At 50.6% G+C, this 27821-nt stretch overlaps 2 protein-coding genes and 1 long non-coding RNA gene across 13 annotated transcripts; all 3 read left to right on the forward strand.

Moving 5' to 3' along the window:
* The first annotated feature begins 56 nt into the window (after positions 1–56).
* Positions 57–16477, forward strand: KCTD2 (potassium channel tetramerization domain containing 2). The gene is made up of 6 exons (XM_027052582.2): positions 57–456; positions 2265–2373; positions 5331–5422; positions 10522–10617; positions 12669–12794; positions 13548–16477. Exons 1-6 carry the CDS (start codon positions 118–120, stop codon positions 13575–13577), a joined length of 792 nt encoding a protein of 263 aa, XP_026908383.1. The 5' UTR covers positions 57–117; the 3' UTR covers positions 13578–16477.
* On the forward strand, positions 5429–7969 carry LOC128313371 (uncharacterized). Its single transcript, XR_008293973.1, has 2 exons — positions 5429–7770; positions 7802–7969. It is a non-coding gene; the product is annotated as an uncharacterized LOC128313371 (long non-coding RNA).
* Positions 16478–19002: 2525 nt separating the features above from the next.
* LOC106987791 (E3 ubiquitin/ISG15 ligase TRIM25-like) lies at positions 19003–26639 on the forward strand. 11 transcript variants are annotated; one of them, XM_053211600.1, is made up of 8 exons: positions 19003–19809; positions 19892–20005; positions 20225–20982; positions 23014–23109; positions 23322–23555; positions 24450–24612; positions 24743–24895; positions 25800–26639. In XM_053211600.1, the coding sequence occupies exons 2-8, from the start codon at positions 19930–19932 to the stop codon at positions 26360–26362; spliced, it is 2043 nt and encodes a 680-aa protein (XP_053067575.1). In that variant the 5' UTR covers positions 19003–19809; positions 19892–19929; the 3' UTR covers positions 26363–26639. The 11 variants fall into 11 exon arrangements, with proteins under 11 accessions (XP_053067575.1, XP_026908227.1, XP_026908224.1 ...); XM_027052426.2 differs by having other exon boundaries at positions 19008–19809; positions 19962–20005; positions 20315–20982; positions 25800–26638; XM_027052423.2 differs by having other exon boundaries at positions 19012–19809; positions 19892–20109; positions 25800–26637.
* The last annotated feature ends 1182 nt before the right edge of the window (positions 26640–27821 follow it).

Here is a 27821-nt window from a genome sequence, read left to right on the forward strand (position 1 = left end):
GGTGCTCCCGTCCCTCTCCCCCGGCCCCACCCCCGCCGATGGGCCGGCCCGGCTCTCCCTGCCGAGAGATGGGCCGGCCCGGCGGCGCGCGGGCAGCGGTGGCGGCGGCGGCCCAAGATGGCGGAGCTGCAGCTGGACCCGGCGATGGCGGGGCTGGGAGGGGGTGGCGGGAGCGGGCTGGGCGACGGGGGTGGCCCGGGCCGCGGGCCCCCCAGCCCTCGCCCCGCCGGCCCCACGCCCCGCGGGCACGGTCGCCCGCCCGCCGCCGCCGCGCCGCCACTGGAGCCGGGTCCCGGACCGCCAGAGCGGGCAGGGGGAGGCGGTGCGGCCCGCTGGGTCCGGCTGAACGTGGGCGGCACCTACTTCGTGACCACCAGACAGACCCTAGGCCGGGAGCCCAAGTCTTTCCTCTGTCGCCTCTGCTGCCAGGAGGACCCGGAGCTGGACTCGGACAAGGTGCGCCCCGCCCTCGGGCGCGCCCCCGCTCTTCGGACCCCCTCGTTCCTCCTAGCTCGTCCCCAGATTCCTGCGACACGCTCCTCCCAGGCGGGCTTTTCGGGCCGGGACCCCCTCCCCATCCTTCTCCCGCCAGGCTGGCCCTGGGGGCTATTCTCCCCCATCCTCAGTCGCACCCTGGCTGTCTCTCTGACCCCGCCCTTCACTCTAAGCAACTCGGTCCCCATGCTGTGCCCACCCGCACCCACGAGAACCCGCTCCACACCCCTTCTCCGTACACATCTCATACCCGCCCCTCAGATCTGCATGAGTTTTCCCCTGGCTCCTCGTCAGCCCCTCACTGCCTGTGCCAGATGCGTCCAGAACTGGGTCAGGGTGAGCTAAGGCATCTTTCTAGCTTTCTCAGACTTCCTCTCGGACCTCTCTGCCAAGCTGGGTGAAAGCCTCGGTCTGACAGCTGCAGGAAGTGTTTCTGGTGATACCACACTTCTTTCCTGTGGTCCTGGGCCCTGAGCTCTTATCTGGTGACAGCCACTGTTTTAGGACTATTAGAGCTCAGATAACATTCCTTGGAAAGAGATTACCAGTTGCCAGTGCAAACCTAAGCTGACTGGTCGAGACCATCGGAAAGTGAAAACTGAGGCCTGCTGTTGGGCAAGATGCATGGCTACGAACAAAGTTGAGAGGTGACGAGGCACTTCCAACCCGTTTCCAGTTTGACGTGTTTATTGATTAACTTTACACATTCATCTTTCAGTTGCCAGCTTAAAGGCATTGACCCTGGCTTATACCCCTGTATATCCTATGTAGCACTCAGCCAGTTACATTGAAATAGAGTTGGGGTTGGGTAAAGATTCGCTGATTTTTTTTTTTTTAACTCACCAACTGCCTCTCTAATAAATCTCAGACTTATGGAAACCTGTCCCACCCGAACTTTAAAGAAATTTCAAAACCTTTGCTTATAAAGGAATTATTTTTATCTACCCTAAATCTTTCTTGTTGCAGTAGAAGCCAGTTTCTTCTTGTTCCTTTTACTGTAAAGATGAGTAGGATTAAAGCTGCTCAGAGCCAAGTCCAGGCGGTGCCAAGCTTCCTCTGGGCACAGAACTGGGGTGTGTGAGTTACAGCTGGCAATGCAGACTCCCACTGATGTTGGCCTTGAGCTCAGGAGCATTGCCAACTATACAGAGGTTTTCTTAGAATTAGGAATGTGATTTGGGGGCAGTAGAGAGAGGTCAGAATGTCCATCTCAAGCAAAGATTTACATAATTAAAATATGGCATTTTCTTCCCCTTTCTTGTTAATAGATGTCTTACAGAAGAATGGTGGTAATTGTGTCCAAGTAAAGATTTTGGAAGTTCAGGGGCACCTGGGTGGCTCAGTCACTGAAGCGCCTGATTCTTGGTTTCAGCTCAGGTCATGATCTTACAATTTGTGGGTTCAAACCCCACATCAGGCTCTACACTGACAGCTGTGGAGCCTGCTTGGGATTCTCTTGTCTTCCTCTCTCTCTCTGCCCCTCCTCCTCTCACTGTCTTTGTCTCAAAATAAACAAACATTAAAAAAAAACAAGACTTTGGAAGTTCAAGTAAATGCCTGCATGATGACTGTACATCTATCTGTAACTCCGTGCCTGAAATGATCTCAGAGTACAAGATACATAAAGCTAGGCTTCTTGCCAGTAGTTTGTGATAAAAAATGTCTAGCAAGACTTGCCCCCTTGCTAATGAATGGTGACAGAGAGGCTGAAACCCTGCCCCAACTTAGTCCGACAGCTCCAAAGTGTTATCTTTGTGTTTGGTTGGCAGGACGAGACAGGAGCCTATCTGATTGACAGGGACCCCACCTACTTCGGTCCTATCCTCAACTACCTCCGCCACGGGAAACTCATCATTACAAAGGAGTTGGCTGAAGAAGGTAAGAACAGTGTTTTAACTGGGCATTTTCAGAACTCAGCCCATATCTTGAAAGCCGGTTCACAGATTGGAATTTTGTTTGAGATTTTCATCAAGGTCACATGCAGGTGTAGTAAACACTTATGAAAGTGAACAGGGAGTCTCTAGTTACGTAGTCTTATCTGAGGAAATCTTCTTTAAGGGATCCCCACTGGGCTCTGTCCAGTCTTCCTTAATGAGAAGAAAAATAGGTAACTCAGCTTTGCAAATCACTTCAGGAGCATTTTTCAAACCTGCAGAATCGTCAGGATCCCTTTTTACTTTCACTTATGTGCTTGCTGGCAGTGAAATGTCCATACCCTGAAGCATCACATCTCTGACATTAATTATTTATTTTTTCACTTTTAGTTTGAACTTGCAGCTGTAAAAAGTAATAAAGGCTTGGCCTCATTTCTTGTAAGACTGGTCTCATGCTTCCTTGTAAATTTTTGCAGCTGACCTAATTCATTCTCCAGTCCATTGTCAGCTGTATCATCTTTTTGGTTGGTACGACATTTGGACTCTAAGTGGGTCTAGATATCTTTCTAAAAGACTTGACGTGGCCTCGCCAAAGGCATTCCGTTGAAGATTGGGGCCTCTCCCTAAATCCAGGGCACCCTGACCTGGAGGCTTTAGCTCTGAGTGAGAAAGCTGTAATGGCTGTGCTAGTTAATGAAATGGCTGCGAAGCACATCTGTTTCAACCAGTAAGAAGAGGACTTGTGCATGTGCTGTCTCTTTTTTCAACATTTCAGATGCATTCAAAAATCATGGGAACCGTACAATAAACTTCATGCACCCACCATCTAGCTTCAGCAGTTACCACCTCATGGATAGTCCTGTTTCTGGAAAAGAGGAATCTTAAGCATCTTTTCTGAAAGCTTTTAAAAAATTTTTTTTGAAATATTTTCAAATTCAGAGAAAAAGGCGAGAATAACAGAACTCTCAGCTTCACCACCATTTTTTGAGATCTGTGTTACCCTTTGTTCTCTCTCTGTCCCCCCCCCACCACGCTTCTCCCTCCCCCCACCATAGTTTTTATTTCTGAACTATTTGAGACTAGATTACAGATGAGTCCCTTAATACTTCAGTGTATTTCCCAAGAACAAGGTTATTCCCTTATATAAGCACAGTATGGTCATCAAGATCAGGGAATTTAATATTGATAAATACTTCTATCTACAGCTTATATTCCAATTTTATCAGTTCCAGCAATGTCCTTTATAGCAAGTTTGTTTGTTTGTTTGTTTTTTCTGATACTGAATCACACATCCCCTTTGTTGTCCTGTCCAAGGCCTTTGATTTTATTTGGCAAAGCATTCTCTCAGTGATTGCTTTTTATCTTGTTCAAATAATAAGCACCCTATTAAACTTTGGTCCACATAAATTTATATACACACACCCATCCCCAGTAATTTTTAGGACCGACTAGGTAAGCTTTGCAAGCTCAGGAATTCTCCAATGTGACAAGTTCCAGAAACTAAGTGACATATGGGAAAGGTGCCCTGCAGCTAATGGGCAGGTGCAGAGAGAGTCAGAGAAGGTGCCAAGTGGGAAGCCGCAGCGGTGAAACAGAGTGAACAGAGCAGATCCAGAATTTGACTCACTCAATTTAGGGAGAAGGGAGGGGGGGTACACCCTAAATAGCAAAGAAATGTTTCCCAGGCTGAAGGAGAGAGACTAGACTTCAATTTGAAAAGTGCGGTTCAGGGGCACCTGGGTGGCTCAGTCAGGTGAGCGTCAGACTCTTGATTTTCTTGATTTTGGTTCAGGTCATGATCTCAAGACTGTGAGATTAAGCCCTGTGTCGGGCTCTGAGCTGAGTGTGGAGCCTGCTTCAGATTCTCTCTCACTCTCCCTCTGCCCCTCTCCCCCATTTGCACTCTCTCTCTCTCTCTCTCAAATTAAAAAAAAGGGGGCACCAGGGTGGCTCAGTCAGTTGAGTGTCCAACTCTTGACCTTGGATCCAGTCATGATTTCACGGTTCAAGCCCCGCATAAGGCTCTTCACTGACAGTGCAGAGCCTGCTGGGATTCTTTCTCTCCTTTCTCTGCCCCTCCCCTGCTCACTTGCCCTTTCTCTCTCAAATAAATAAACTTAAAAAAATTCTAAAAACAAGTTTCAAGGGGCGCCAGGGTGGCTCAGTCGGTTAGACATCTTTTTTTTTTAACGTTTATTTATTTTTGAGAGAGAGAGCTCATGCGTGGGTAAGGGGCAGAGAGAGAAGGAGACACAGAATCTGAAGCAGGCTCCAGGCTCTGACCTATGAGCACAGGAACCCGATGCGGGGCTCAAACTCATGAACCGTGAGATCATGACCTGAGCTGAAGTCAGACACTATCCACTGAGCCACCCCAGACACCCCTGACTTTGATTTTGGCTTAGGTCATGATCTCTTGTGTGTGAGTTCTGGCCTCCCTGTATCTGCCTCCACTCTGGTAGTGCAGAGCCTGCCTGGAATTTTCTCTCCTCCTTCTCTCTCTGCCCCTTGCATGTGCTTGCTCTCTCAAAATAAATAAACTTTGAAAAAATGCTCGGGGCACCTGGGTGGCTCAGTTGGTTGAGCGTCCGACTTCAGCTCAGGTCATGATCTCACAGCTTGTCAGTTCAAGCCTCGCATTGGGCTCTGTGCTGACAGCTTAGAGCCTGGAGCCTGCTTCAGATTCTGTGTCTCCTTCTCTCGCTGCCCCTAACCCACTCGCATTCTGTCTCTCTTTCAAAAATAAATAGACATTAAAAAAAAAAAATGCTCTCCCTCTCCTCCTGTCCCTCCCTTGCACATGCTCTGTCTCATGGTCTTGCTCTCTCTTTCTCTCTCTCTCTCTCTCTCTCTCAAAAAAAAATGCAGTTCTTAGCAAGCATGTAAACTTTAGCTTCTTCTCACTATTTTCCAGGGAGTGTAACACATCTTTAACTACATACGATTTGGTCCTTGTCCTAGGTGTTCTGGAAGAAGCGGAGTTTTACAACATTGCATCTCTTGTGCGGCTGGTTAAGGAACGGATACGGGACAATGAGAACAGAACTTCTCAGGTAATGGGTTTTGAACTCTTTTTTTGTTTTGGTTTGGTTTTTATTTTTTTGTTTTGGTTTAAGATTTTATTTTTAAGTAATCTGTACACCCAACGTGGGTCTTGAACTCACAACCTTGAGATCAGGAGTCACACGCTCCATGCATGCTCCATCGGCTGAAGCAGCCAGGCACCCCACGGTTTTGAACTCTTAAAGGGAAAAGGTCTTAGTGGCTCTCTTTGTCCCTGCATCTGGGTGGGATTTGAAAAGGATGCTGTGCTGCTTGGCAAGAGCTGCCTCTCCCCTTAAAGCTGGAGGTCTGTGTGGAACATGGGCCATCCACCAGGCAGACAGCGCATACGCCACCAGACTTATTCAGAACAAGGAAACAGAAGAAGAAATAGCAAAGCAAAACAGCCCCCATATCCCTTTAGAAGAGTGGGGAGGTTGTGGCTGCTTATCATGGGACATCAGGAGGGACCCGCAGCACTTTAGGCCCAGAACCTGTTCTCACAGAGTATCTGTCTCCCTCCACATAAAGACCCAGTGAGCTCTTACTTCCACCTGTTGGCCACTCTTTAAGTCTTTATTAGGACCAGCCTTTTAAAGTGTGACCGTGTTGCATTCAGCTCCTGATAGCCACGTGAAAGCAGTCTCATGGCCTAGACTTTAGGAGCTGCTTGTGAATCATGCTTCTGAGGAAATAGGCTTCTCTGTTTATTATGAAGTCTGGGTTTTTATATGAACTTGGTAGATACAGTAACAGGAAGAAACACACAATTTGCCACCTAGTTTTGAGGGGGTACAGGTAACTTATTTGACATCACATCACCCGTCACATGTCATAAGTGGCCACAGCGGCATCTTTTAGGCCCTTGAGATTCTCTGCTTCCTAGGGAGGGTCTGTGCCCTCCAGAAGCTTGAAGTCTAGCAGGGAAAACAGACGCTCCCTTTCCTGTATTTAGGTTCTATTTTAAGAAAGTACCACTGCAGGAACAGAGGGCATGGTTGGACTCTGCTGTGACCATCTGTCTTGTAGCAGGACTTGCTCTTATCCCATCAGATGCTGGTGGTAGATGCTTTCCTGAGATCCATTCTGTTGCAGTGTAGAATTTTCCTGTGATTAAGCAGAAGGTAATATGTTTCTTTTCAAAACTCAAAAAAATAAAAAATAGTTCCTTGCTCTTTCTGTGTTAGAGTTTACATATCCAAGTTTTCTGGCTCTGAATGGAATTATCTGGTTGAATAACTGACACCTCTTTTTTTTTTTCAAAAATGATTTCTCTCATTCGCTTAATCTGTAGTCATTTGCAAAGGTGAGAAGAGCTTCCTTAGTTTTCTTCCCGCTGGCTGATGGCTGAAAGCCTTCTTTTTATTATTGTTACTTTTCTTAATGTTTATTTTTGAGAGAGAGAGCACAAGCAGGGGAGAGGCAGAGAGAGAGAGAGGGGGATAGAGGATCTGAAGCGGGCTCCTGACGGCAGAGAGCCAATGCGGGGCTCGAACCTGCGAACCACGAGATCATGACCTGAGCAGAAGTCAGACGCTTAACCGACTGAGCCACCCAGCACCCCGGAAAGATTTCTAATGTTCAAAAATGAATTTATAGTTGGTTTGCCATTTTATTGTATAAAATAGGATCCGGTGGTGCCAGTCTTTTCGCCATCTCGTGTTAAACTTGCATGGCATCTTTTACTATCGTGGATATTTAATAGCTGGGCATTCTGAAAATCTAGCTTTATCCTTAATTTTCCACATTCCAAAAAAGCTTTCGATTGCCTAGTGTAAATTCATGGTGCCATGAATTATGTAACTTGAAGCCATTCAACCCTGAACGTTCGCAGCTCTGCCATTAGCGGATTCCTTGAGAGCATTGTAAGTTTTCTGTTTGATGACAGCGATGAAGTTAATTAGTCTTCTAGGTTCTGAAGGCTTGTGGATGTAGACCCAGTTGGAAGCTTTTTTGTTCTAGGGATGTGAAGGCCTTTTGGATGTTAATTGATCTTTCCATCTGTCCTTTTTATTGAGTGAAACTCTGAGCAGTGGATTCGAGGTTGTTCAAAGACACCCTCTTTTGCATGTGTCACACGTGGCTCTGAGGCCGAATTGGCCATGTGTGTATTTTTGTAGCTGTCCCTTCAAACACATTCTCTCCTTCAACTTGTCTTTTTTTTTTTTTTTTTTTTTAAGATTTTATCTTTAAGTAATCTCTGTACCCAATGTGGGGCTCAAACTCACGACCCAAAGATCAAGAGCTGCACGCTCCTCCCAACAGAGCCAACCAGGCACCCCAACTTATCTGTGTTGTAAGGAGACACACATGGGGTGCCTGGATGGCTCAGTCGGTTAAGCATCCGACTTTGGCTCAGGTCATGATCTCGCGGTCCGACTTTGGCTCAGGTCATGATCTCGCGGTCCGCGAGTTCGAGCCTCGCGTCAGGCTCTGTGCTGACAGCTCAGAGCCTGGAGCCTGTTTCAGATTCTGTGTCTCCCTCTCTTTCTGACCCTCCCCCGTTCATGCTGTCTCTCCCTGTCTCGAAAATAAATAAATGTTTAAAAAAAAATTTTTTTTTTAATTAAAAAAAAAAAGGAGACACACATGGCAGACATTCAAGCAAAGCCGAAGATGTGGGTTTCCCACCCCACCTTCTTTTGGTGACCCCTCATATCTCTTAGCGGCTGCCACCAATTCTACTAACTTTGCTGTCTTTGGTATTTTATGTTGGGTGATTAATCTTAGTGCATTTGAGAATACTCGTGGTTTTCTTTGGAAGACAAAAATTAAAAAGAGCTAACACATGCATCTTAAATACCTGGAACTTTGACAGTTGTGGCTGATATCATAGATCTTTCGCGATGCACTGAGTTTTGTAACATGAAACACTTGGTTGTTTCCAAAATGTGTGGTTAGAGCCAGTTGAAGTCTTCCCGAGATTTGCCCTATATTTTAGGTGGAGGGAATGTTTTTCTTAGTACCTCGTGTAACAATAGTTGCATTCGGTTCAGAAGGGGAGAGCGTGGAAGAAAGCGCGGTGTGGTTGGCAGATCAGCCCGAGGCCTGGCACTGCCTCCGACACAATAGCACCGCCTCGCTCAGGCGAGACACCGCGCTGACATCAGTGTCCCACTGAAGACGGGAGGAGAGGGAAAGCCGCTCTGGGCTCCTAGTGCTCCGTGATCCACAGCTGCTTTTGTTGAGCCAGTATTTCCCCAGTAGTGAGTTCTTCCAAAACTGATTTTCCAGATAACTGAAGCCCAGTCATCCTTTTGCGAAAGTACTAAAGCCAGGTTTTCATTACTCTTCAGGAAACGGTCCACATTTTCTTAAGGTCACGTGACTCTAACCAGTCCCTCTCTCCCTGATGGAGCTTCGTTGTTCTGAGCTTCAGTTGCTGTTTGTGCTCTAACAAATGCCTCCTGGCCTCCGGGACAGGCAGTGGATGTGCAGCTATTTATCGGACCCAACACTGAGTGGTCCAAGACTGCTAAACACAAGTCTCCCTGTGGGCCTCTAATTGTCCTCTGACGAACAGGGACTTTCATCTGGTGAGCATGCCTCCTTGCAGCAGCCCTGGCTGTCACCTGACTCTGGCCAAGTCATAAGTGGGAGGGGTCCTCAGGTGGTTAGAGTATAGGGGCCTTAGTGCTGCAACTTTAGGGCATCCCGCCTTTCGCTTCTGTTCTAGAAAGTCGAGTCAGCTAGCAAATGACTTCTGTCTGAATCTCTGACACCAGCTGGGGTGTCCCAACAGTTTAATCCTATCCTGACACTAATAAGTAGTAACTATTTCCACAGGTGTCAGGGCTCAGTCCCACGAGACTGCCCTTCCTTCAGATGCCAGTGCCAAATCCCGGTTCCCAGGCTACCTGTACTTCTGTCCAATTCGGCTACAAATTCAAGGGTTCCCATGACATCCCCTTTGGGTTCAGTAATTGCCTAGAACAACTCCTAAAACTCAGGAAAATGCTAAACTTACTATTACAGTTGATCTCCAGCAGACTAAGGAACAGCCAAGCGAAGAGAGACGTGGGATGGGGTCCTGAGCACAGGAGCCTCTGTGCGTGCAGTTGGAATGTGCCACTTGCCCAGGACATCGATGTGTTTGCCAACTCGGAAACTCCCTGAACCCCCCTGTTCAGGGGTTTTTAAGGATGTTTCATTATGTAGGCATGACTGATTCAATTAAACCATTGGCCACTGGTGATTGAATTCAGTCTCCACTGAGGTCAGCGGGTAGGACTGAAAGTTCTAACTCTCTAATGGTGCTTGGTCTTTCTGGAGACCAGTCATTAGCACAAAAAAGACCCTTTTATCACTCAGGAAATTCCAAGGGTTTTAGGAGCTCTGTGCTAGGAACCAGGAGCAAAGACCAAATATTTGTTTTTTGTTACACACTTTTCTAACAGGAATGTTACCATTTAACACTGAAACACTCCCAGGTACCATCAGCGGACAGTGGAAATAGTTTGAACATCGGTATATTGTGGGGTTCCTTCTTAATATGTTATTCCCTTAATAAGGTATTGCTCTGGAAAAACCAAATTACGGTCTACATTTTCAGCATGTATGTCATGATATGAACAACTTAAAAAGAAAATAGGGCTCTCTTGTCCAAAGCAGTTTTCCTCTGTTTTCTACTCTGGGAAATAGATGAAACCTAATCACATAATTCATTTCCCTGAACTTCAGAGTTATTTTACCCACTAATTCATATCCTTGGGCCTTTTTCTTTTCTTTCTTTCCTTGGATAAGTTTTTACTGAAGGATGACATTGCTCATGAACTCATAGTCATGAGGTTGAGCCCCACATCAGGCTCCACGCCACGCATGGGGGCCTTCTTGGGATTCTCTCTCCCCCCTCTCGGCCCCTCCCCTGCTTGCATGCACGTGCGCTTGCTCTCTCTCTGTCCCAATAAGTAAGTAAACATTCTTTTAAAAGAAAACCTTAAGAAGAGAAAGATGACAGTGCCACTTGTAAGAGGGGACGGTGTGTGGCTGTCCAGAAAAAACGTCCAAGCAAATTCCTTTTCACTGTTCATTCTTTGGACGAGCCTCCCTAGCGCAGCTGCGAACTGTCATGTCCTTGAAATTGTTCTTCTAAGTCCGTTGGTTGTTGCAGGGCCCCGTGAAGCACGTGTACAGAGTCCTGCAGTGCCAGGAAGAGGAGCTTACACAGATGGTCTCCACTATGTCTGATGGTTGGAAATTCGAACAGGTATGTTTCCTAAGTGGCAGCCACCGCAGCATCTCAGCCCAGGAGCCCACGTCCCTCAAACAGCTGCCATCTGTAACCAGCCAACCCCAGGGGTTCGTAGGGCCACGTGTGAACCTGTTCAGAAACGTGGGAATTATTCTGTCAGCTGTATAGGATGAGTTGGGAAGAATTCAGAATAGTATCATGTCTCCTGACTTCATATCCAAGTTTTAATTTGATCGTGCCCAGAGGGAGTCAGCCAGCCTGTTTAGGCTTGAAAGTGTCTCTCTGAGGTTTTTTCTCCCTCAGAGGGATTTCTTTCAAAAGCACTCAGTTGAAACATTCTAGAATAAGTACATAAAGAAGGCTAGGATTCAGCAACTACCCTACCTTTCCTTCCCAGGATAAGAACTCTGTCATTCTGAACATATATAATCCACTGCAGAAAGCAAGAGCAGGTATGAGAGGAGCCAGACGTGAAGAGAAGTGGGGCTTGGCCATTTCCCATCAGGCTGCGATTTCTGTTCCTTTAGCTTTGCGTGGTGGCAGAATTACCAAAACAAAACCAGACAGGCAGAATTGTACTGTTTTCTTCCATTAGATGGCAGGATTGTTCAGTTCATCTATTGTGTGCGCAACAGGGAGCCTGGCATGAATAGAATGGATATATATAGAAGGGATATGTATTGTGTGGATCGTGCCTATTTTTAATGTAGGCTTTAAGCGTCAGTTGAACTGTCACCATAAACTTACCTTCTCAAATAACTTCTGTTCGTCGTGTTAACGGTATTGGGTTATGGATCAAATACACAGGTGTCTTGGTGGTCAGAGCCAACACTGGATAATTCCTCACCCCTCCACTGCAGAATCAATTCTGCCTGTGTATGTTGGCCTAGTTCTTTTCTTTTCCCTTTTTTTTTTTTTAAAGTAGTTCCACACCCAATGTGAGGCTTAAACTCACGACCCTGAGACCCTGAGATCAAGAGTTCCATACTCTCCCAACGGAGCCACCCAGGCGCCCCTTCGTTTATAGGTCAGCCTAGTTCTTATTCATGTGGGGGCTGCAACATGTTGCCATACTTCCACTCCACAAGTATTTTCCCTGAGAAAAGTCTTTTTTTTTTTTCTCAAATATTTTCTTTTTAAATAATCTCTACACCCAACATGAGTTCCAGCTCATAACCCTAAGATCGGGAGTCACATGCTCTACCAACTGAGCCAGCCAGGCGCCCTTCCCTAAGTCTTAAGCAAAGAATATTCCCAAATAAAAAAAAAAAAAATTTTTTTTTTTAAGTATTCTTGATGAAACCAGTGAATAATTTTTTTATTTTCTTTTTCTCATCTTGTTAACATTCAGGGGGCAGGTGAAGCATGAAACATGAAGTCATGTTCCCACTGACTCTGTTATATGGATGAGGAAGTTCAGGCACAGGAAGGCAGAGGGACCCAAAGCCCATTCATAGAGCAAGTCAGTCCTGTTCTTTTGACTTGAGGCCCTACATGATTGCCTGGATGACCTTACCCTTGGGCTCCGCTTTTCTCGGTGCATGTGCATTTCCTGTTTAAAATTAAATCCTGAATTCAATTTGCCGAAAAGGTTAAAAGTCCCAGCAGCATATGGCTTATGGTAACTCTTCAGTGATTCACTCGGTGCTTTCCAGAGCCTTTTGAGTGCCAGTCTCCTGTCTGGGACTTCTGCTTAAAGATGAGCCAGCCCTGTGTAGGTGTTTGGCTAAAGCAAGTGTCCATTTTCATTCACAGAAACATTCTCTTTCACCTCAGTGTTTGCTAGAAGGAATATGATCATGTTCATCCTAGCTGCTGCCTTTGGGATTGTTTCAAGTGCTTGGGTGGGGAGACAGTGGCAGATCCCATCCTTTCCTTCTCTGGGGAAGCCTTGTTGAGGACGCCCAAGTGAATAACAGATCCAGGTATCCCCTGGGCCGTGATAGTCCCAGACAGTTCATCATCCTGTGAGAAGCAAAACCACAAAGTTCAGACAGGGGCGGGTTGGGTCTGTGTGGCACTTTAGCACTTTAAGAGGACTGTTCACCATGCTCTGGTTTTGTCAGCTAATCAGCATTGGATCTTCCTATAACTACGGAAATGAGGATCAGGCAGAATTCCTCTGTGTTGTCTCCAGAGAACTCAATAATTCTACCAATGGCATTGTCATAGAGCCAAGTGAAAAGGCAAAGGTAAGAAATCGCGTCACCAGAATTTTGTCTCTGACTCGTTTGTTCCCAGCCCCTCAGTGGACTTGGCCTGGACTGTTTGTTGCTCCTGACTTCTTCTCTTTCCTTCCAAAGCTAGCTTTGCATTTTTCCTTCATTTTGGTTGTTGACTGTTGTCATTTAAATCAGGATTTATGGAGCAGTGACCAAGCGTTCTTAGTTAGGAAGTAGGTACTGAAATAGAGTAGACTTTATGTACCCACCTGTCAAATCAGTGAAAAATCTAATTGCAAAGTGAGAATTGTGAAACTCAAAATTGGCAAATATTTTGTGTTTATTCTTTGAAACCATTCTCTCTCTTTTTTGTCCTGTCTCAAGAGAAAAGGTATTTGGTTACCTTTGTGACTTCCCCCACCTTAAGTTACTGGAAAATTGTACACTGTTACCCTCTTTTTCCTGTACTGTGCCCACCCACCCCCCCACCCAACTCCCTCTGTCTCTCATAAACATTTCTAAGTCGGCAATTTCCTTTAGCGTGGGAGAAGGGGTCTGACAGCACGGATACTGTGGGTGCAGTGGTGTTCAGCAAGAGGCTTTTACAACTGAAGTGCTTCAGCGGAGGTTAGGGCTCAGCCCTGCCTTGCTTCCTGTGGTGACAGGACTGTTGTGCTGCCCAGCGGGGTCCAGTGGAAAGCGGCCGCGGGTCCCTTTTCCCTCAGCAGTCTGCTTAGCAGCCTCGGCCCAAGCCTCAGCCCTCCCCCCATCTTCCATTTGCAGATTCTTCAGGAGAGAGGATCTCGGATGTAAATTCCAGATTCTTAACCATCAAGAGAACAAGCCGGCAGAGCACCTTGTGAAGTTAAATCTTGCTCCTGTACAGTAACCGAGCTCCTGCAAGGCACGGCTGAGCCTGGCCCCCCAATGGAGAAGTGTTCTGGTCAAAACCAAAGGAACCCCTGCCTGCCCCCCACAGGAACCTGAAGACAGACGCACTTCCGGCTGCAGAATGCCTTTTCAGAAACCTGCTTTTGTCTTCTTAGCCAGTGTTAGATCAAATCCTTACCACAGCAGCTGGGCTGGGCTCCCAGTGGGGGCCTTTACGGGGGATGCGGGGGAGGGGAAGAGGAAGGCCTAGCTCCTCATACAGGCCTGTGCTTCAGGGACGCTGGAGCAAACGCCAGAGGATCGTCCCTGGGCCGTGCCATGTTTTTGCCTGGGTGCCACGTTGGACGTTGGCAGCCACTTTGTAACGCTATCTTTCCCCTCTTCCCCGCACCCCACACAAATGCAGCAGGTGCCAAGGATTCTAGCTTCAGTTCGTCGAATTGAGGTCTCGGGTAAAGGATAGATACCCCATATTCCTGTGGACGAAACCTCTTTGAGGAAGGGGAGGACGGGGTATCCGTGGTTGTGGGTGGAGGTTGGGGATCGCCGCTCTGGGTTCGGGGCACTCAGCTGCTACCGTGTTCGTCCTTGCCTCATCTGTCTCCAGCAGCCCGGACCCTCCAGTAGCTTGCTTGCTCCTCAGGTGGAGGTTAGAGGCAGGCGGCATCCCACACCGGTCCCACGCAGAGGGGCACTTAGGGAGGCCACACCCTCCACTGACCCATCTTCCTAACCTGACTTTCTGAACTGGACCGAAGATAAAGGGACTTTGGATCCTCTGATGGCTTGGGTGGGGACAGCTGTTTCTTTGAAAGTTGCCAAACGTGTTCTATTGTAGTATCCAAAAGTGTCGTTATTTCTGTGACTGTCTCTTGGAAACGCCTTGACTGAACGTTCGGTATTTGTCCGAGTCTCCTGGTTTCTAACCTTGGCAGACCTGCCCCGCAGCCGTGTCCGTGACGCCACGCCAGCCCCTGCAGGGTGTATGTGTTTGCTGGGCAGTCCGAGGACTCCCCGCGTCTCTGAGCCCGACCCTTTGCCATCACTTCTATCTGCAGACCGCCGCGTCCTCGAGAACCAAGTGCTTGTTTGGCCAGGGAGGGGAGCAAAGCCCTCCTTCGGGCCGGGACCACAGAGCTTGTATCTGGACCTTCTGTCTGCGCTTTTGCGTCTTAGTGAACAGTCACTGAACGCAAAGGGCTGGAGAATCCTTGTTCTTCCCTCGATGACTTTTCCCAGTGTGGCAAATGGCCCAGAGAAGGGGAAGGCGCCTCTGGGGCACGCTGCACCTGTAACAGCCACTCACGTTGGTCGCTCCTGGTTTCCTTCACAGTGAGGCTCCCTCTGCCCCACAGCTCAGTGCTTACTAGGGGGGTCTGGGGCCCTGGTTTTTGGAAATGACTCACAGACGGTGCCGAACGTCTTAGGAACTCATGACCTGCCTGCGTGCAGATGGCATAACTCTTCTCCGGATCTCACTTTGACCTTATCTCTCTGTGTGTGTGGAGCAGGATAGAAATGTGTGTACAGGGGTGTCTGCTGCTCCGTGTGTGTCTACACACCAATGTGAGCGTGCATGTTGACATTGGCCCCTTGGACTCTGGCCTGTGCCCACGATTTCTACAGCTATAAACGTTAGAGGAACTTCTACCTGCAGCAAAAGCAGTCACCTTTCAGAGACGTCGCAGGCATCCTCCTGTCATCTTTCGGAAAGCACGAGATTGGGCGTGTGGAGGAAAAGCTGCTCAGACCTGAGTAGGACAGAGGACTTTGGAAGACTTGCTCTTTGGCCAGAAAAGTAACATTTGACTCTAAGGAGGGAAAGCAGCTTCATTTGGGACCTTGAGCCCAATCAGATCTGCTTTCCCTGGGGCACGCCTGGGCATCAGCCTGTGCTCCTCGTGCTCTTCGTGCTCCCCGTGCTCTTCGTGCTCCCCGTGCTCTAGTGCTCCTAGTGCTCCCGAGCCTGCACGAAGGGGTAAAGCGAGGCAGGCCAGAGGGCAGAGGTGGCAAACCCCTCAGGAACGCATAGTTAGTCTTTTCTCTTTTCAGAGCCCCACAGTGGATCCTGTAGAAAAACTGCTGAGCCCCTCACTCGATGCTCTTGAGAAATTAACACAAGTGACATTTCTGCTCCCCTAGAGGGCTGGCTTTCACGAGGTCCCCCTCCTTCTGGCAGCCCAATGACAATTGTTCCAGTGCTCCTGAGTCTGAGGATGATTCAGTTCTTGAGGTTTCTGGAAAAGTATTCGCCCCAGCCCTTTAGGAACCAAGTCAGTATTTTTTTTTACTGAAAGCCTTCTGGGAGAGCCCAGCTGATTACTTCGGAGGGAGGCCTGGCCATCCATCGGTTTGGGGGTGTCACGTGGCCAGGGACCCACACTCTCTCCAGCAGCCCAGTGCTGCCAGGTGGGGAGTGTCTTCCTTTTTCGTGTTGTGCCCAGGCCTGAGGCCGCGGGCGACTCAGGCCCAGCTCACAAAGCAGCCTGGCCTCTCCTAGGAGATGCCACACTAGCACGCTTCTGTCTTTCCTTCAGAACCTGCTTCCTCCTTGGCAATGAGGCGCAGCCCAACCTCCTCTAGAGTGACTTCGTTTCTGCAGTCTTAACTGATCTCAGGGGTGTCAGCGAGGTGTAGGGGAGGAAGGGACAGAGATGCTGGGGGGTGGCCAAGAGGACAACCACATCCTCCGACATGGCCTTTGGCGCAGAGGTTAGGGACCATGCCTGTCACTTGTGGGTATTGTTTGTTACTGTTTGTGTATTTGAATAAAGTCTGAAATGCTGTGACCTTTTTTTGTCAATAAAGACAAGAAACAAACAGCCGAATCTCCTTGGTTTCCTGTCACTACTGATGATTCTCAAACTCTTCTCAGGAGAGGAGTTTCTCTGCACCTTTCCTACCTGGGCTTCTTAGAAAGTCCTAGTTTCTCCCGCTGCTGAAACTGCCTGAGGGTGTGTTGGGCCTTACTCCTCACGACCAGGAGAGTGGTGAGGAACAGAAGGTGAGACAGATGGTCTGCCCACCAGGAAGCTGGGAAGAGGAGGGGAAGAGTAGAAGACCATTGTTAAGGGGGGGAAAAAGTCTTCCTGGAAGAGAGTAACTGACTAGGTGTCCATTTTTCTCTGCATGGTAGAGAATGAGGAATAAAAGTGAGGTGAGTCGCCAGCAAGCCAAGTGTTGGTCACTTAAGGCACCAGGCAAGGTATGGGACCCTCAAAAGGTGTTAGTCTCCCCCTCCCCCCCCGCCATAGGGTGCTTACAGCTGGGGAGACGTGTATACACACAGCGAACGAGGTGTGTGTTTGTACCAGCCAGGGCCCAATGGGGGACAGACCACAGCAGTTAACAAGTGGTAAGAAGAGGAAAGGGCCCCCAGGCCCACTGAGGTGTCACAGATGGAGTGACTGCGGGACGTAGTTATTGTTCTAGGGCAGGGGAGCCAAAGGGAGAGGTTGGGATTATTACAAAGTAACAGGCTTGGAGGAGGGGCTGAGGGGCCGCATAGAGGAGATGCTGCGGTCCCAGGGGGGGCTCAGCGAGACTGGTCGTAGGACCACGCTACTCCTGGAACCGTTCTAGGACCACACTCCTGGAACCAGCTCTTGCTGCCAGAGCAAAGCTGAGGTGCTGTGGTTTCTCCGTTAACCTGAAGAAGCATGTCCCTTCTGCCCCGCCCCCTCCCGCCTCCCCAATGTTGCAGTCCCCCTCTCACGTTCCCCATGGGTGCACCTGTCCGGGACTCAGCTGTTAAAGATGCACAGAGCAGAGTCTGGAGGGTGGCTTGGAGCTGAGACGTAATAGCCAGCAGCTTGGGCTGCTCGGCATCCGTATACACGCTCCCACGCGTATTTGAACTTACAATGGTAAAAACAAAACTTCATGTCTCTACGTAACAAGACGCAGCTACGCGTTACACAGAGGTGATCTTGCCCTCTGCCCAGTGTGAAACACAGTGTCGATTGCCAGTGTTCCCCGGTCTGAGAGACAGTCACATCGATTTCTGGGCTAGGTTAACTACTCCTCAGGCTGACTTGGTGGGTTAGACAACACCTAGTTCATATCAGGCAGGTCAGGCCGCATGGTCGCTTGATGTCCCATGGTTAGGTAGGCTCTCAAAAGGAGAAGAGTTACCTGCAAAAGAAGGCAGGGCGATTTTCCAAAACGCTGGAGTTCTGCATGGTAATTCTCCAGTCAGGGCTTGCTGGAAGCTCCATACAGCATCAGCCTTTGCAATAGATCATTTGAGTATTGCTGAATCTGTTCAGTCATAAAGTCATAAAGCTGCCCAGTGGCAGCTAAATTTCTAGTAAGAATCACACCTCACACCCCATAGATTTCCATTGGTAAACCTTTCCCTTGGAGTGAACTATAACTCTGGTAAGCCAGGTTAATTCTTTGATGAGCTTTCTTTTTCTTTTTCTTTTTTTAAGTTTATTTTGAGAGGGAGAGCACATGAGCAGGATAGGGACAGAGTGAGAGGGAAGAGAGAATCCCAAACAGGCTCTGCACTGCCAGCATAGAGCCCCATGTGGGATGCGAACTCTTGAACCTCGGGATCATGACCTAAGCTGAAATCAAGAGTGGGCGCTCAACCTACTGAGCCACCCATGCGGCCCAATTCCTTGATGAGTTTTCTTTTTTTTTTTTTTTTAACGTTTCATTTATTTTTAAGAGAGAGAGCATGAACGGGGGAGGGTCAGAGAGAGAGGGAGACACAGAATCGGAAGCAGGCTCCAGGCTCCGAGCCATCAACCCGGAGCCCGACGCGGGGCTCGAACTCACGGACCGCAAGATCCTGACCTGAGCCGAAGTCGGACGCTTAACCGACTGAGCCACCCAGGCGCCCCCTTGATGAGTTTTCTATACAGTGCCATTAAATTGTATCTCGGTTTTGTTTTTATTTTCGTTTTTACTTTAAAATATTTTTATTAAGATCATTGTTTTCCATGAAATGTTACCATGGAAATTTAACTCAACCTAACTAATTCTAGCTCTTGCCCTTACGGACTGTAGCTTTTGCCTTTGTGGGCTTTCTTTTGTGGCTATTACCTCCTCTGTATTTATTTTCCCCAAGTCAAACCTGACTGCTCAGAATCAAGTCTCACATATCTTAATGTGTGTATTTTTAGCTGATGTCATTTTTCTGTTAATGATTCTAATAAAACAACATGGAGAGAAGATCGTGTGTGTCTTTTTTTTAACAGGAATTTATCAGAAACCTTTTTTGTTGTATATTTTATTTATTTTGAGAGAGAGAGAGAGAGCAAGTGGGGGAGGGACAGAGAGAGAGGGAGAGAGAGAATCCCAAGCAGGCTCCGCACTGTCAGCACAGAGCCCAATGCAAGGCTTGAACTCACAAACCATGAGATCATGGCCTGAGCTGAAGTCAAGAGTCCGACGCTTAACCCACTGGGCCACCCAGGTGCCCGGCAAACATCATTCTTAATGGAGAAATGTTGAAATGTTTCCTCTAAGAAGGGGAAAGGAGAGGCCTTCTATTTCCCATTTGTAGCCAACAAATGCTAATGTTTTGGAGAAAGACAGTGATGTATTGTAAGCTTTTCAGGGCTTTTATCCTATGGGGTGGGGGAGAATAGGAAACAGAAGGCAACAAAGAAGCAATGAGAGCCATGAAGAGTCTCTCTTCCGCCTCGCTCATCCCTCTTCTCTTTCTGAGGATCAGAACCAGAGTGGAAGCAACAGTCTTTAGAATCACCAATCGGATGATGTTGATCATTCAACTTTAGACCAAGAAGAGGCTTTGGAACATCATCTCCTGGAACAACCCTGTCAATTCACCAGAAAAGAATGTCTGGTCCAGACGAAGTAAAGGAGTTGCCCAAGATCCTCCTGCCACTTTGTTGCCACTTTCCTCTCCGGTCCCTAATGTGAGTCCCTTAGGTCCACTGCCAGCGGCTCCCGGTGCACCAGCGACCCTGCCCTGGCGTGAAGAATCACCCATGGAGAGGGCAGGCCACATCAGCACCCATAGCATGTCCGGTGGCCCACCTTTCGCTCTGCTGACATCACAAGCAGCATGCTGGGGCTGGTCACGCTTGAATTGTGATGTCAGGGAACAAAACTAGGGGCAGCCTTCGAGGAGGGGGGCCAACTTGATAGGGAGATCAAAACACAGCAGCCGAAGGGAAAGGTGAGAAGGCAGCGGTCAGATCCCAGGAGATGGAGAGGGCTGGGGTGGGGGCACGCGGGACTGATGGGGACCCTCCCAACAGTTGGTGAAGTGGGACCAGGGCTAGGCCGCTGCACCTGAATGCCTGGGGGTCCTTTTCCATCCCACCGCAGGGCAGCCAAGCCTCTAGCCCTCCCTGACATGCAGAAAGTCTCACGTAAGTACTTGGGCTTCCTGCCTTTCGTCTGAAGGGCCAAAGAAGTGGCTCCTTTCCTTTCCATTGATGTGACTTCCTTCTGCCCACCCTCTTGCTCGTCCAAGGTTTGTTGCAGGGGTCAGGGCTGGGACACAGAGAACACAATCCCCATGTTATGCCCCGCCCACCCCACCCCCCCATGGGTTGACCAGTGACACAGTCTCTGTACCCTATGGGCAGAAGCTGTTTCTATGAGAAGGACTAGTGTACCCCTCCAAGGCCCCTCGGCTCCTGCCGTGGCTTCTTCGTGGCTTTGCTCTATCTTCTCAGGGCCAGTCCAGGACCACAAGCCAGCCCCGCAGCCGCCGGCCCAGCCCTCAAGCCCTTCCCACACTCAGCTCCTGATGAGTAACAGCAGTCTCCGCACATTTGAGGACCAAGTCCTCTGTCCCATCTGCCTGGAGGTGTTCCGCAACCCGGTCACCACCACCTGCGGGCACAACTTCTGCATGGCCTGCCTCCAAGGTTTCTGGGACCACCTGGCTACCGTGGGCGAGACACTGTACTGCCCCCAGTGCCGGGAGAGCTTCCCCTCCAGACCGCGCCTCTGCAAGAACGGCATCCTGGAGGAGATGGTGACCTGCTTGGCCCAGGTCAAGGGCCAGACCTTGGGGTCCTCACGGCCCCTGGCGGGGCCCAGGGACGTGCCCTGCGACTTCTGTTCCGCCCAGAAGCTCAAGTCAGTCAAGTCGTGTCTGCAGTGCATGGCCTCCCTGTGCGAGAAGCACCTGAGCAGACACTTCGAGGACCAGATGTTCCAGGACCACGAGCTGCTGGAGCCCGTGTGGGATCTCAAGAGCCGCCTGTGCCGGAAGCATCGCAAACTGCGGCGACTGTACTGCCGCACGGAAGGCAGCTGCGTGTGCGGAGCCTGTCTGCTGGAGGAACACAAGAACCACGACACCATCCCCCTAGAGGAGGAACGTGCCAGGAAGGAGGTGAGGTGGAGTGGGGGAGGGGTTGAGGAGGGGTGGGGGAGGGGTGGGGGTGGGTAGGAGCGGGACTCGTGGTTCCGAGTCCCTGAAAGTCTTTCACCAGCCCAGGCACACCTTTCCTTGGAGGGAAATCACACAACCATCAAAGTGACAGTCAGGAGGGTGGACATGCCCGTTACATGAGAAAGGCTTGGTAGAAGGACAGAAAAATAATGCTGATTCAAAGGTTCACATGCAACCCAATGTTTATAGCAGCACTAGCAACAATAGCCAAATTATGGAAAGAGCCCAAATGTCCATCAACTGTGGAATGGATAAAGATGATATAATATATAATATATAATGCATATGTATAATATATAATGGAAGATATATATATATATATATAATAGAATGTTGGGGATCAAAAGAATGAAATCTTGCCATTTGCAACAACGTGGATGGAACTAGAGTGTATTATGCTAAGTTAAATAAGTCAGAGAAAGATAAATATCGTATGATTTCACTATATGTGGAGTTTAAGAAACAAAATTAATGAATATAGGGGAAGGGAAGGAAAAATAAGATAAAAAGAGAGAGGGAAGCAAACCATAAGAGACTCTTAAATACAGGGAACAAACTGAGGGTTCCTGGAGGGAAGGTGTGGGGGAATGGGCTAAATGGGCGATGGGCGTTAAGGAGGGCACTCGCTGGGATGAGCACTGGGTGTTATATGTAAGTGATGAATCACTAAATTCTACTCCTTACACCATTGTTACACTATATGTTAACTAGCTCTGATTTAAATAAAATTTAAAAATTTTTTAAAGTAATAAAATAACAACAACAACAACAACAACAACAAAACGTTGGTGGGTTTGATGAACAAGGATCCAAAACTGTTTGTATGTATGAGTTCCATGTTAACTTTTTTGCGTAGATAAAGGAAAGTCTGGAAGAAAACATGTCAAAGTAGAAATATGTCAGGTTGAGCAGATCCCCTCCTTTTCTCTACTTTCAAATTTTGTTTAATATATGGAAATATTAAACAAAATTAAAATGTGGAAAGCCAGATTTGAACTGCTTTTTATAGTGGCACACTTCTATTTCAGGCATTCTCTCAAATATATTTGGTAACAGTAATATTTCCACATAGCCACCCCTTAATGGTCCACTCCAAGGAGCTCCTGAGGGCATATAAGCCAAGTGGCCACACCGTTCAGCTCAGTGGACACTTTGTCCATAGTAAGACTTTGTCAACAAAGCAAGCAGTGGGTTGATGTACAGTCTGGCTTGAGCTGCTCATTTTGTTGTGTGCCAGCAACAATCCACTGGACACAACAATCCACTGGAACAACACAGTTCTATCACCTGTCATAAACAAGAACATGACTCTTCCCAGAACAGGTGGAGACTGGAGGCTTCTTCACAGAACTTGGGACACAGCGTGTCCCAGGCAGCGCCACCCCAGTGAGGTATCTCCAGGGCTCCATGTCTGATGTGCCCCTTCTCGACCCACTGCCCCCTCTCAGCCCACTGAATCCTCTTCAGCCCCTTTTTGTGATCTGAAAGCCTGTGGTCATCACTGTCAGGAACAGAGAACCTGATTCCTAAGAATGGGGAAAGGGCACCTGGGTGGCTCAGGTTAAGCGTCTGACTCTTGATTTTAGCTCAGGTCATGATCTTGGGTTTGTGAGTTCAAGGCCCACATTGGGCTCCATGCTGACAGTGTGGAGCCCGCTTGGGATTCTCTCTTTCTCTCCCTCTCTCTCTCTCTCATTCCTCCTCTAAAAAAAAAAAAAAAAAGAAGAAAAAAAAGAATGGGGAGAGAGTCTCAGGGAGTGAGAGACCATGAGTAGCATGAGCAGAGGGTAGAAGACCCGGACCATCTGCCCTTCAGCTCTGCCTTTGTCTCTCATATAGGCGTCTTAGGAATGTAAGAGGTATGTCTTCTCTGGGCTTGCAGAAGGGTTTCTCCAAGAAGGCCCTGGAGAAGAAAGAACCTCCACCTTTCTGAATCAGGGGCCCTTTCCTCCTCCCCCTGCCTCACCCCAGGTGGAGGTTCGGAAGGTCCAGGCCAGCGTGGAAAACCAGATGCTGATCATCAACTCTGACAGCCAGAGGCACCGGGGGCAGGTGGCCTTTCTCTCGGTAAGGCTGGCCCACCCTCTCCCAGGCCCAGGCTTCCCCCCAGTGCCCTGCATCTGGCTGAGGGGCACTCTCAGGGCCTGGAGTGGATGTCCTGGGGCCCAGCAGTTGGCAACAGGATGCCTAGGCAGGTTCTGGGCCATAACAGTAGGGGCTGGGGCTCAGAGATGCCTCTCAACACACCCTCCACAACCCGCTCCCCGCCCCACCCACAGAAATTGATCCAGACAACACGCGATGAGGTGAACGCCTGCTTCTCAGAGATCATCCAGGAGGTCAAACAGCTGCAGATGAAGGTCTTGGATTTTGTTGAGAAAGAGGAGGCAGCCGCTCTGGGGAAGCTGGGCAGCTCCATCCAGCAGAGCCACAACCGGCTCCTGAAGCTGGAGGGGGACAGCATCTGGCTCCGCGCCCTGCTCGCCAACAGGAGCGACCAGCAATTCCTGCAGGCGAGCCCCCGCCCCCACTCCTGTCTCTGCCCCAGGCCCTGATCCGAACTCCACTCCTCCTCCACCCCCAGACACACCAGATCTGCTCAGACCTAGGATTAAGCCATCAGCATTTGGGGCTGCAACTCATCATCTATTCTTCTGCCTCGGGGAGCCTCCCCACCCCAGGCCGTGGGTCCTGGGCTTACACCAACACCCTTGGCTTCTTACCTGATGTTCCTGCCTTCATGTCCCTGGAACAGAAGGGAGCATACCCTGGGATTCCTGGCATCTGCCACAGTCTAAGTTTCTCCAGATTCTCCCAGACCAGGGATGGGAATGAGACCAGACCAATCCGTACAGCCTGGGATGAAAACCCCATTTCCTTCACCAGCCCTGGCCCAGTCCTGCAGCCTGCTGCTGTTGCAAGAGGGTACCAGGCAGGGTCACTGGTGGAGGCGTGGGTGACAGCAACCTTCTCTGAGGGTGGGGCCCAGGGCTACTCAAACCCTGTGCTCGGGAACTCTGAGCAAAGACCTTTCTTCAGCTGATTATCACATCCCCAGCAGATTTCTAAAGCTGTTGCTCACAGCGTCCACCCCTCCACACACACACCACAGGAAAAATGTGGCAAGGTGTTTCACTAAGCAACTCGAAGCTCAGAAGAAATCGTCCTCCCATTGTTTTCTAATCCACTCTACTTAATGCACTTTGCCATACTTTTTGGCAAAGCCCTGATCTAAGACATCACAACCAGGGGGGAGGGAGAGAGATGTCCAGGTTTGAAAACCAGCAATTTCTCCACCTGCCCCAAGATTCTGGGCTCGGTGGGGTCCCTGGCATAAGCAGGAGCTCCTGGCATCTGCCTGGGCCCCGGGCTAACGGGTGGTACTGCTGGCCACTCCCTGCATCCAGGAGTTCCCCAGACTGAAGCACTTTCCCGCCTGCCCGGAAGCCCTGATGAGCACCAACTGTGAGGAGAAGCAGAGCTTTCTCCAGTTGCCGGAGACCCTGGCGGAGCTCCGGACGCGGCTGCTGGACGTGGGTCTCAGCTTCATCAATCAGCTCCTCCTGAAGGGTCAGTATCTGGCAGCCTGGGGCCACTGGAGACTCACCTGCCCCCTGGGGGTGGGACTGCCCTGCAGGGCAGTGTTTGGGGTTCCAGGCACTGGTGGAGAGCCCTGCCTGCCCATGTGCACCTTCCCCAGGTGACGCAGCCTCCTGGAAGCCCATGCCCCTCTCTGAAAGGACACTGGGCTGTAAGAGTGTCCTCAGCAAAGCTCCTCAATCTCCTCCAGGCATTAAGATGAACTCCTATGAGTTGCTGCCCTCAGCTGTGGACAGGAAAACACTTCTCAAGTGTGAGTCCTCCGTACCGAGGTCCGAACCTAAGGGTGGGACCCCCGGGGGGCCTTGACTTCCCCAGTCCCCTCTCCATTCAGGCCAGGGCACCAGAGAGATGCCAGCTCTCTCTTGCCCAGACCTCGTACTTGGGACTGGAGACCTCAGAAGGACTCAGCCTGTGACTTCAAGGCCATGATAGGGAGGGGACTATCCTGTCCCATCCCGTGGGTGGGCAAGGCAGGGCCTTGCCCAGATGCTGGCTCTGCCCCCCTCCCTGGCTCTGGTGTGGCACAACCATTGCCCTCAGCTGGGGGCCTGCCAGTGTCCCCCCACCACCCCACCAGGGTTTAGCCAAGCCAGCTTGGATGACCCTGTCCGTTTCTTCCTCAAGCAAGCTCCCTTTCATTGCTAGGCAATAAAGAAATCGAATACATTTGATGCCTAGGCAGCCCCTCTCCTGAGCTGGGCTGGGAGGCAAATCCCAGGGACTTCTCTGAGATATCATGGGTCTCTTTGGTGAACCCCTGAGTCACCTCCTCCAGGAGCCCTTGACCTTCCCTCAATCCCACTCATTCTTGTGTCCTGAATAAATAAAAAGGGAGATTATGTTAGAGTCTAGTGGGGGGCAGGGAGGAGGAATTGGTTTCTCAGCTACTCTAGAAAGGTAGACCTTTGGGCAGCACCCAACTCCTTCCTCCAAAGGAGGTCAGTGACCTGGGGCCAGAGTTGCGGACTGAAAAAAGCAGGGGGCGGGGCGGGAAGAGAAGGGCCAATCCCAGGAGATGGGCAGGGGGTGGGAAGCACTTGGTGACTTCTGTGCAGATGCCACGCAGCTTAGCATCCTCTTCGGCAGCCCTGGGGGCCGCTCACCCAAGCTCCCTCACCCCCCCCCCCACCCCCCAACCCCCACCCCCCCGCCAGGTTACTGCAACCTGAACTTCGACCCCACCACGGCCAGCGAGGAACTGTTCCTGTTCAAGGAGACCCACTCGGTGCTGAACCTGGGCATCCTTCTGGAGCCCTTCGCCGCGGGCGGCCCCTTCCCCGGCTTCAAGCAGTGGCCGCAGGTGCTGTGCTCGCGCGGCCTGTCCGAGGGCCGCCACTACTGGGAAGCCGAGGTGTCCAACTCGTGGGTGTGCCTGGGCCTCACCTACCGCCGCAGCCCCCCGCTCGGCGGCCGCCCGCGCCGCAACATCGTCTACCTGCTGGGCCGCAACCCGTACTCGTGGTGCCTGGAGTGGGACTCGCTCAAGTTCTCCGTGTGGCACAACAACACGCAGACGGTGCTGTACGGCGGTTACCACCGCACGCTCGGCGTGGCGCTCGACTGCGGCACCGGCTGCCTCTCCTTCTACGGCGTGGCCGGCGGCGTGAGCCTGCTTTACCGCTTCCTCGTCTCCTTCCTGGAGCCGCTCTACCCCGCGGTCATGGTCAGCAGCGGCGCCTCGGTCACGCTCAAGCAGCGCCCCGAGGCGGAGGCGTAGGCGGCAGCCAATAAAGTTGGACTCTAGCGCTGGGCTGGGCCCGCGGGAAGGGGCGCCGGGGACGCGGGCCGCCGGAGGTCGCGGCCCCCCGGGTTGAAGGCTGGGGTGGGCGGCGAACCGGCCTCCCGTCCCCCTGACCCGCTGGCCCGCTGCCGGGTATTCCCGGGAATCCTAGGAAACAGGCAGACCCCTCATTTCCCGCAGCCATGGGAGAAGGGCTTTGAGCCAGGATGGAGTCCCACACCACTCCCCTCCTGTGGGGTGGGGGGTGGGGGGCCTGGGGACAGTCCGGTGGCCTCCCGAGGGCGGGGGGGGGGGGGAATTCCTGGCCCGGTGCACAGCCTCCGGCTCTATGCCCCCCCTCCCCATGCCCCCCCTCCCCCCCACCCCCCCCCACCCCCGGGCCCATCAGAGGCCCCTGACTTTGGTTCTCCAGGCGAGTCCTGGCTACTCAGCATCAGGGGCCCAGGGACAGATCCCTGTCCCCAAAGGCCTCGCGGGTGGCTGCTTTCTATTCCTCCCCTCCAGGAGGCCAGACTGAGAGTGGCACCTCACAGATGGGTTAGGGGTGTTCTGTCCCAGTTGCTTAACTGGGGGCTGGGAAGTTAAGCCAAAGAATCCAGGCTGATCTCAGGCCCAAAGAAGAAAGGTGAGGGCCTACTGCCCAGAGCAGGGCCTGTCACACAGCTGGTGTCTCATAGTCTGGGGCGGATGCGGAACTGAGGCTATCCACTCTGCACCGTCCCCTGTGTTGCTGCAAGCTGTTTTCCCCAGCCATCTGCCCAGTGCGCTCCACCCCCAGAGTATAGCACTGCCCAGAAGCAAAGAGGCTGCTTCCTCATCCGGGACCCTGCAATCCCGCCTGTCTAGCAGAGGGTGTGGGAGTCAGCCCCAGAGGCTGGGTCGCACCAGGTTACTGCCTTGCAACCCTGACAGGAGCATGACTGGAGACTCAGCCCCTCTGGCGAAACCACGGCAGCATTTCCAGCATCAACCAGCCGCTGGTTTCTCTGGTTTCTCAGGTTGAGTCTCTTGGGTTAATGATTGGCTCTGAAAAGGAAATGATACAAGTCAAGGGAGAAAACCCCTGGGGCAACATAGTCCAGAACCAGGCCTAAAAGCACCCCATGGGGGTGTGCCTGAATTCTATTCCCACCTGGCCTGTTGGAAGAGAAATTAGTGACCCTGGTTTTCCCATCTGGAGAGGTCATTGTGGGGCCAGGGTGGGACCAGGCCCAAACAGATGTAGGGGGGGTGCCCTCAAGGTTTTTCAGAGGGAGGCACCCTTTGGCTCTTCTGAGCAAGCTGTGGCTGTGGTGTCTTGCTGACCTTCCTTTCTGGAGCCTTCACTCAGCACCAATTCCAATCAATCCCCGCCCCATCACTCTTATTCCCCATGGGCTGTTCCCCATGCTGAAATGTAGGAATGAAATGTAAACTTTTTCCTCAATGTTCCAGA

Source organism: Acinonyx jubatus, chromosome E1 (genome assembly GCF_027475565.1).
Source record: "Acinonyx jubatus isolate Ajub_Pintada_27869175 chromosome E1, VMU_Ajub_asm_v1.0, whole genome shotgun sequence".
In the NCBI taxonomy this organism is placed as follows: Eukaryota; Metazoa; Chordata; class Mammalia; order Carnivora; family Felidae; genus Acinonyx; species Acinonyx jubatus.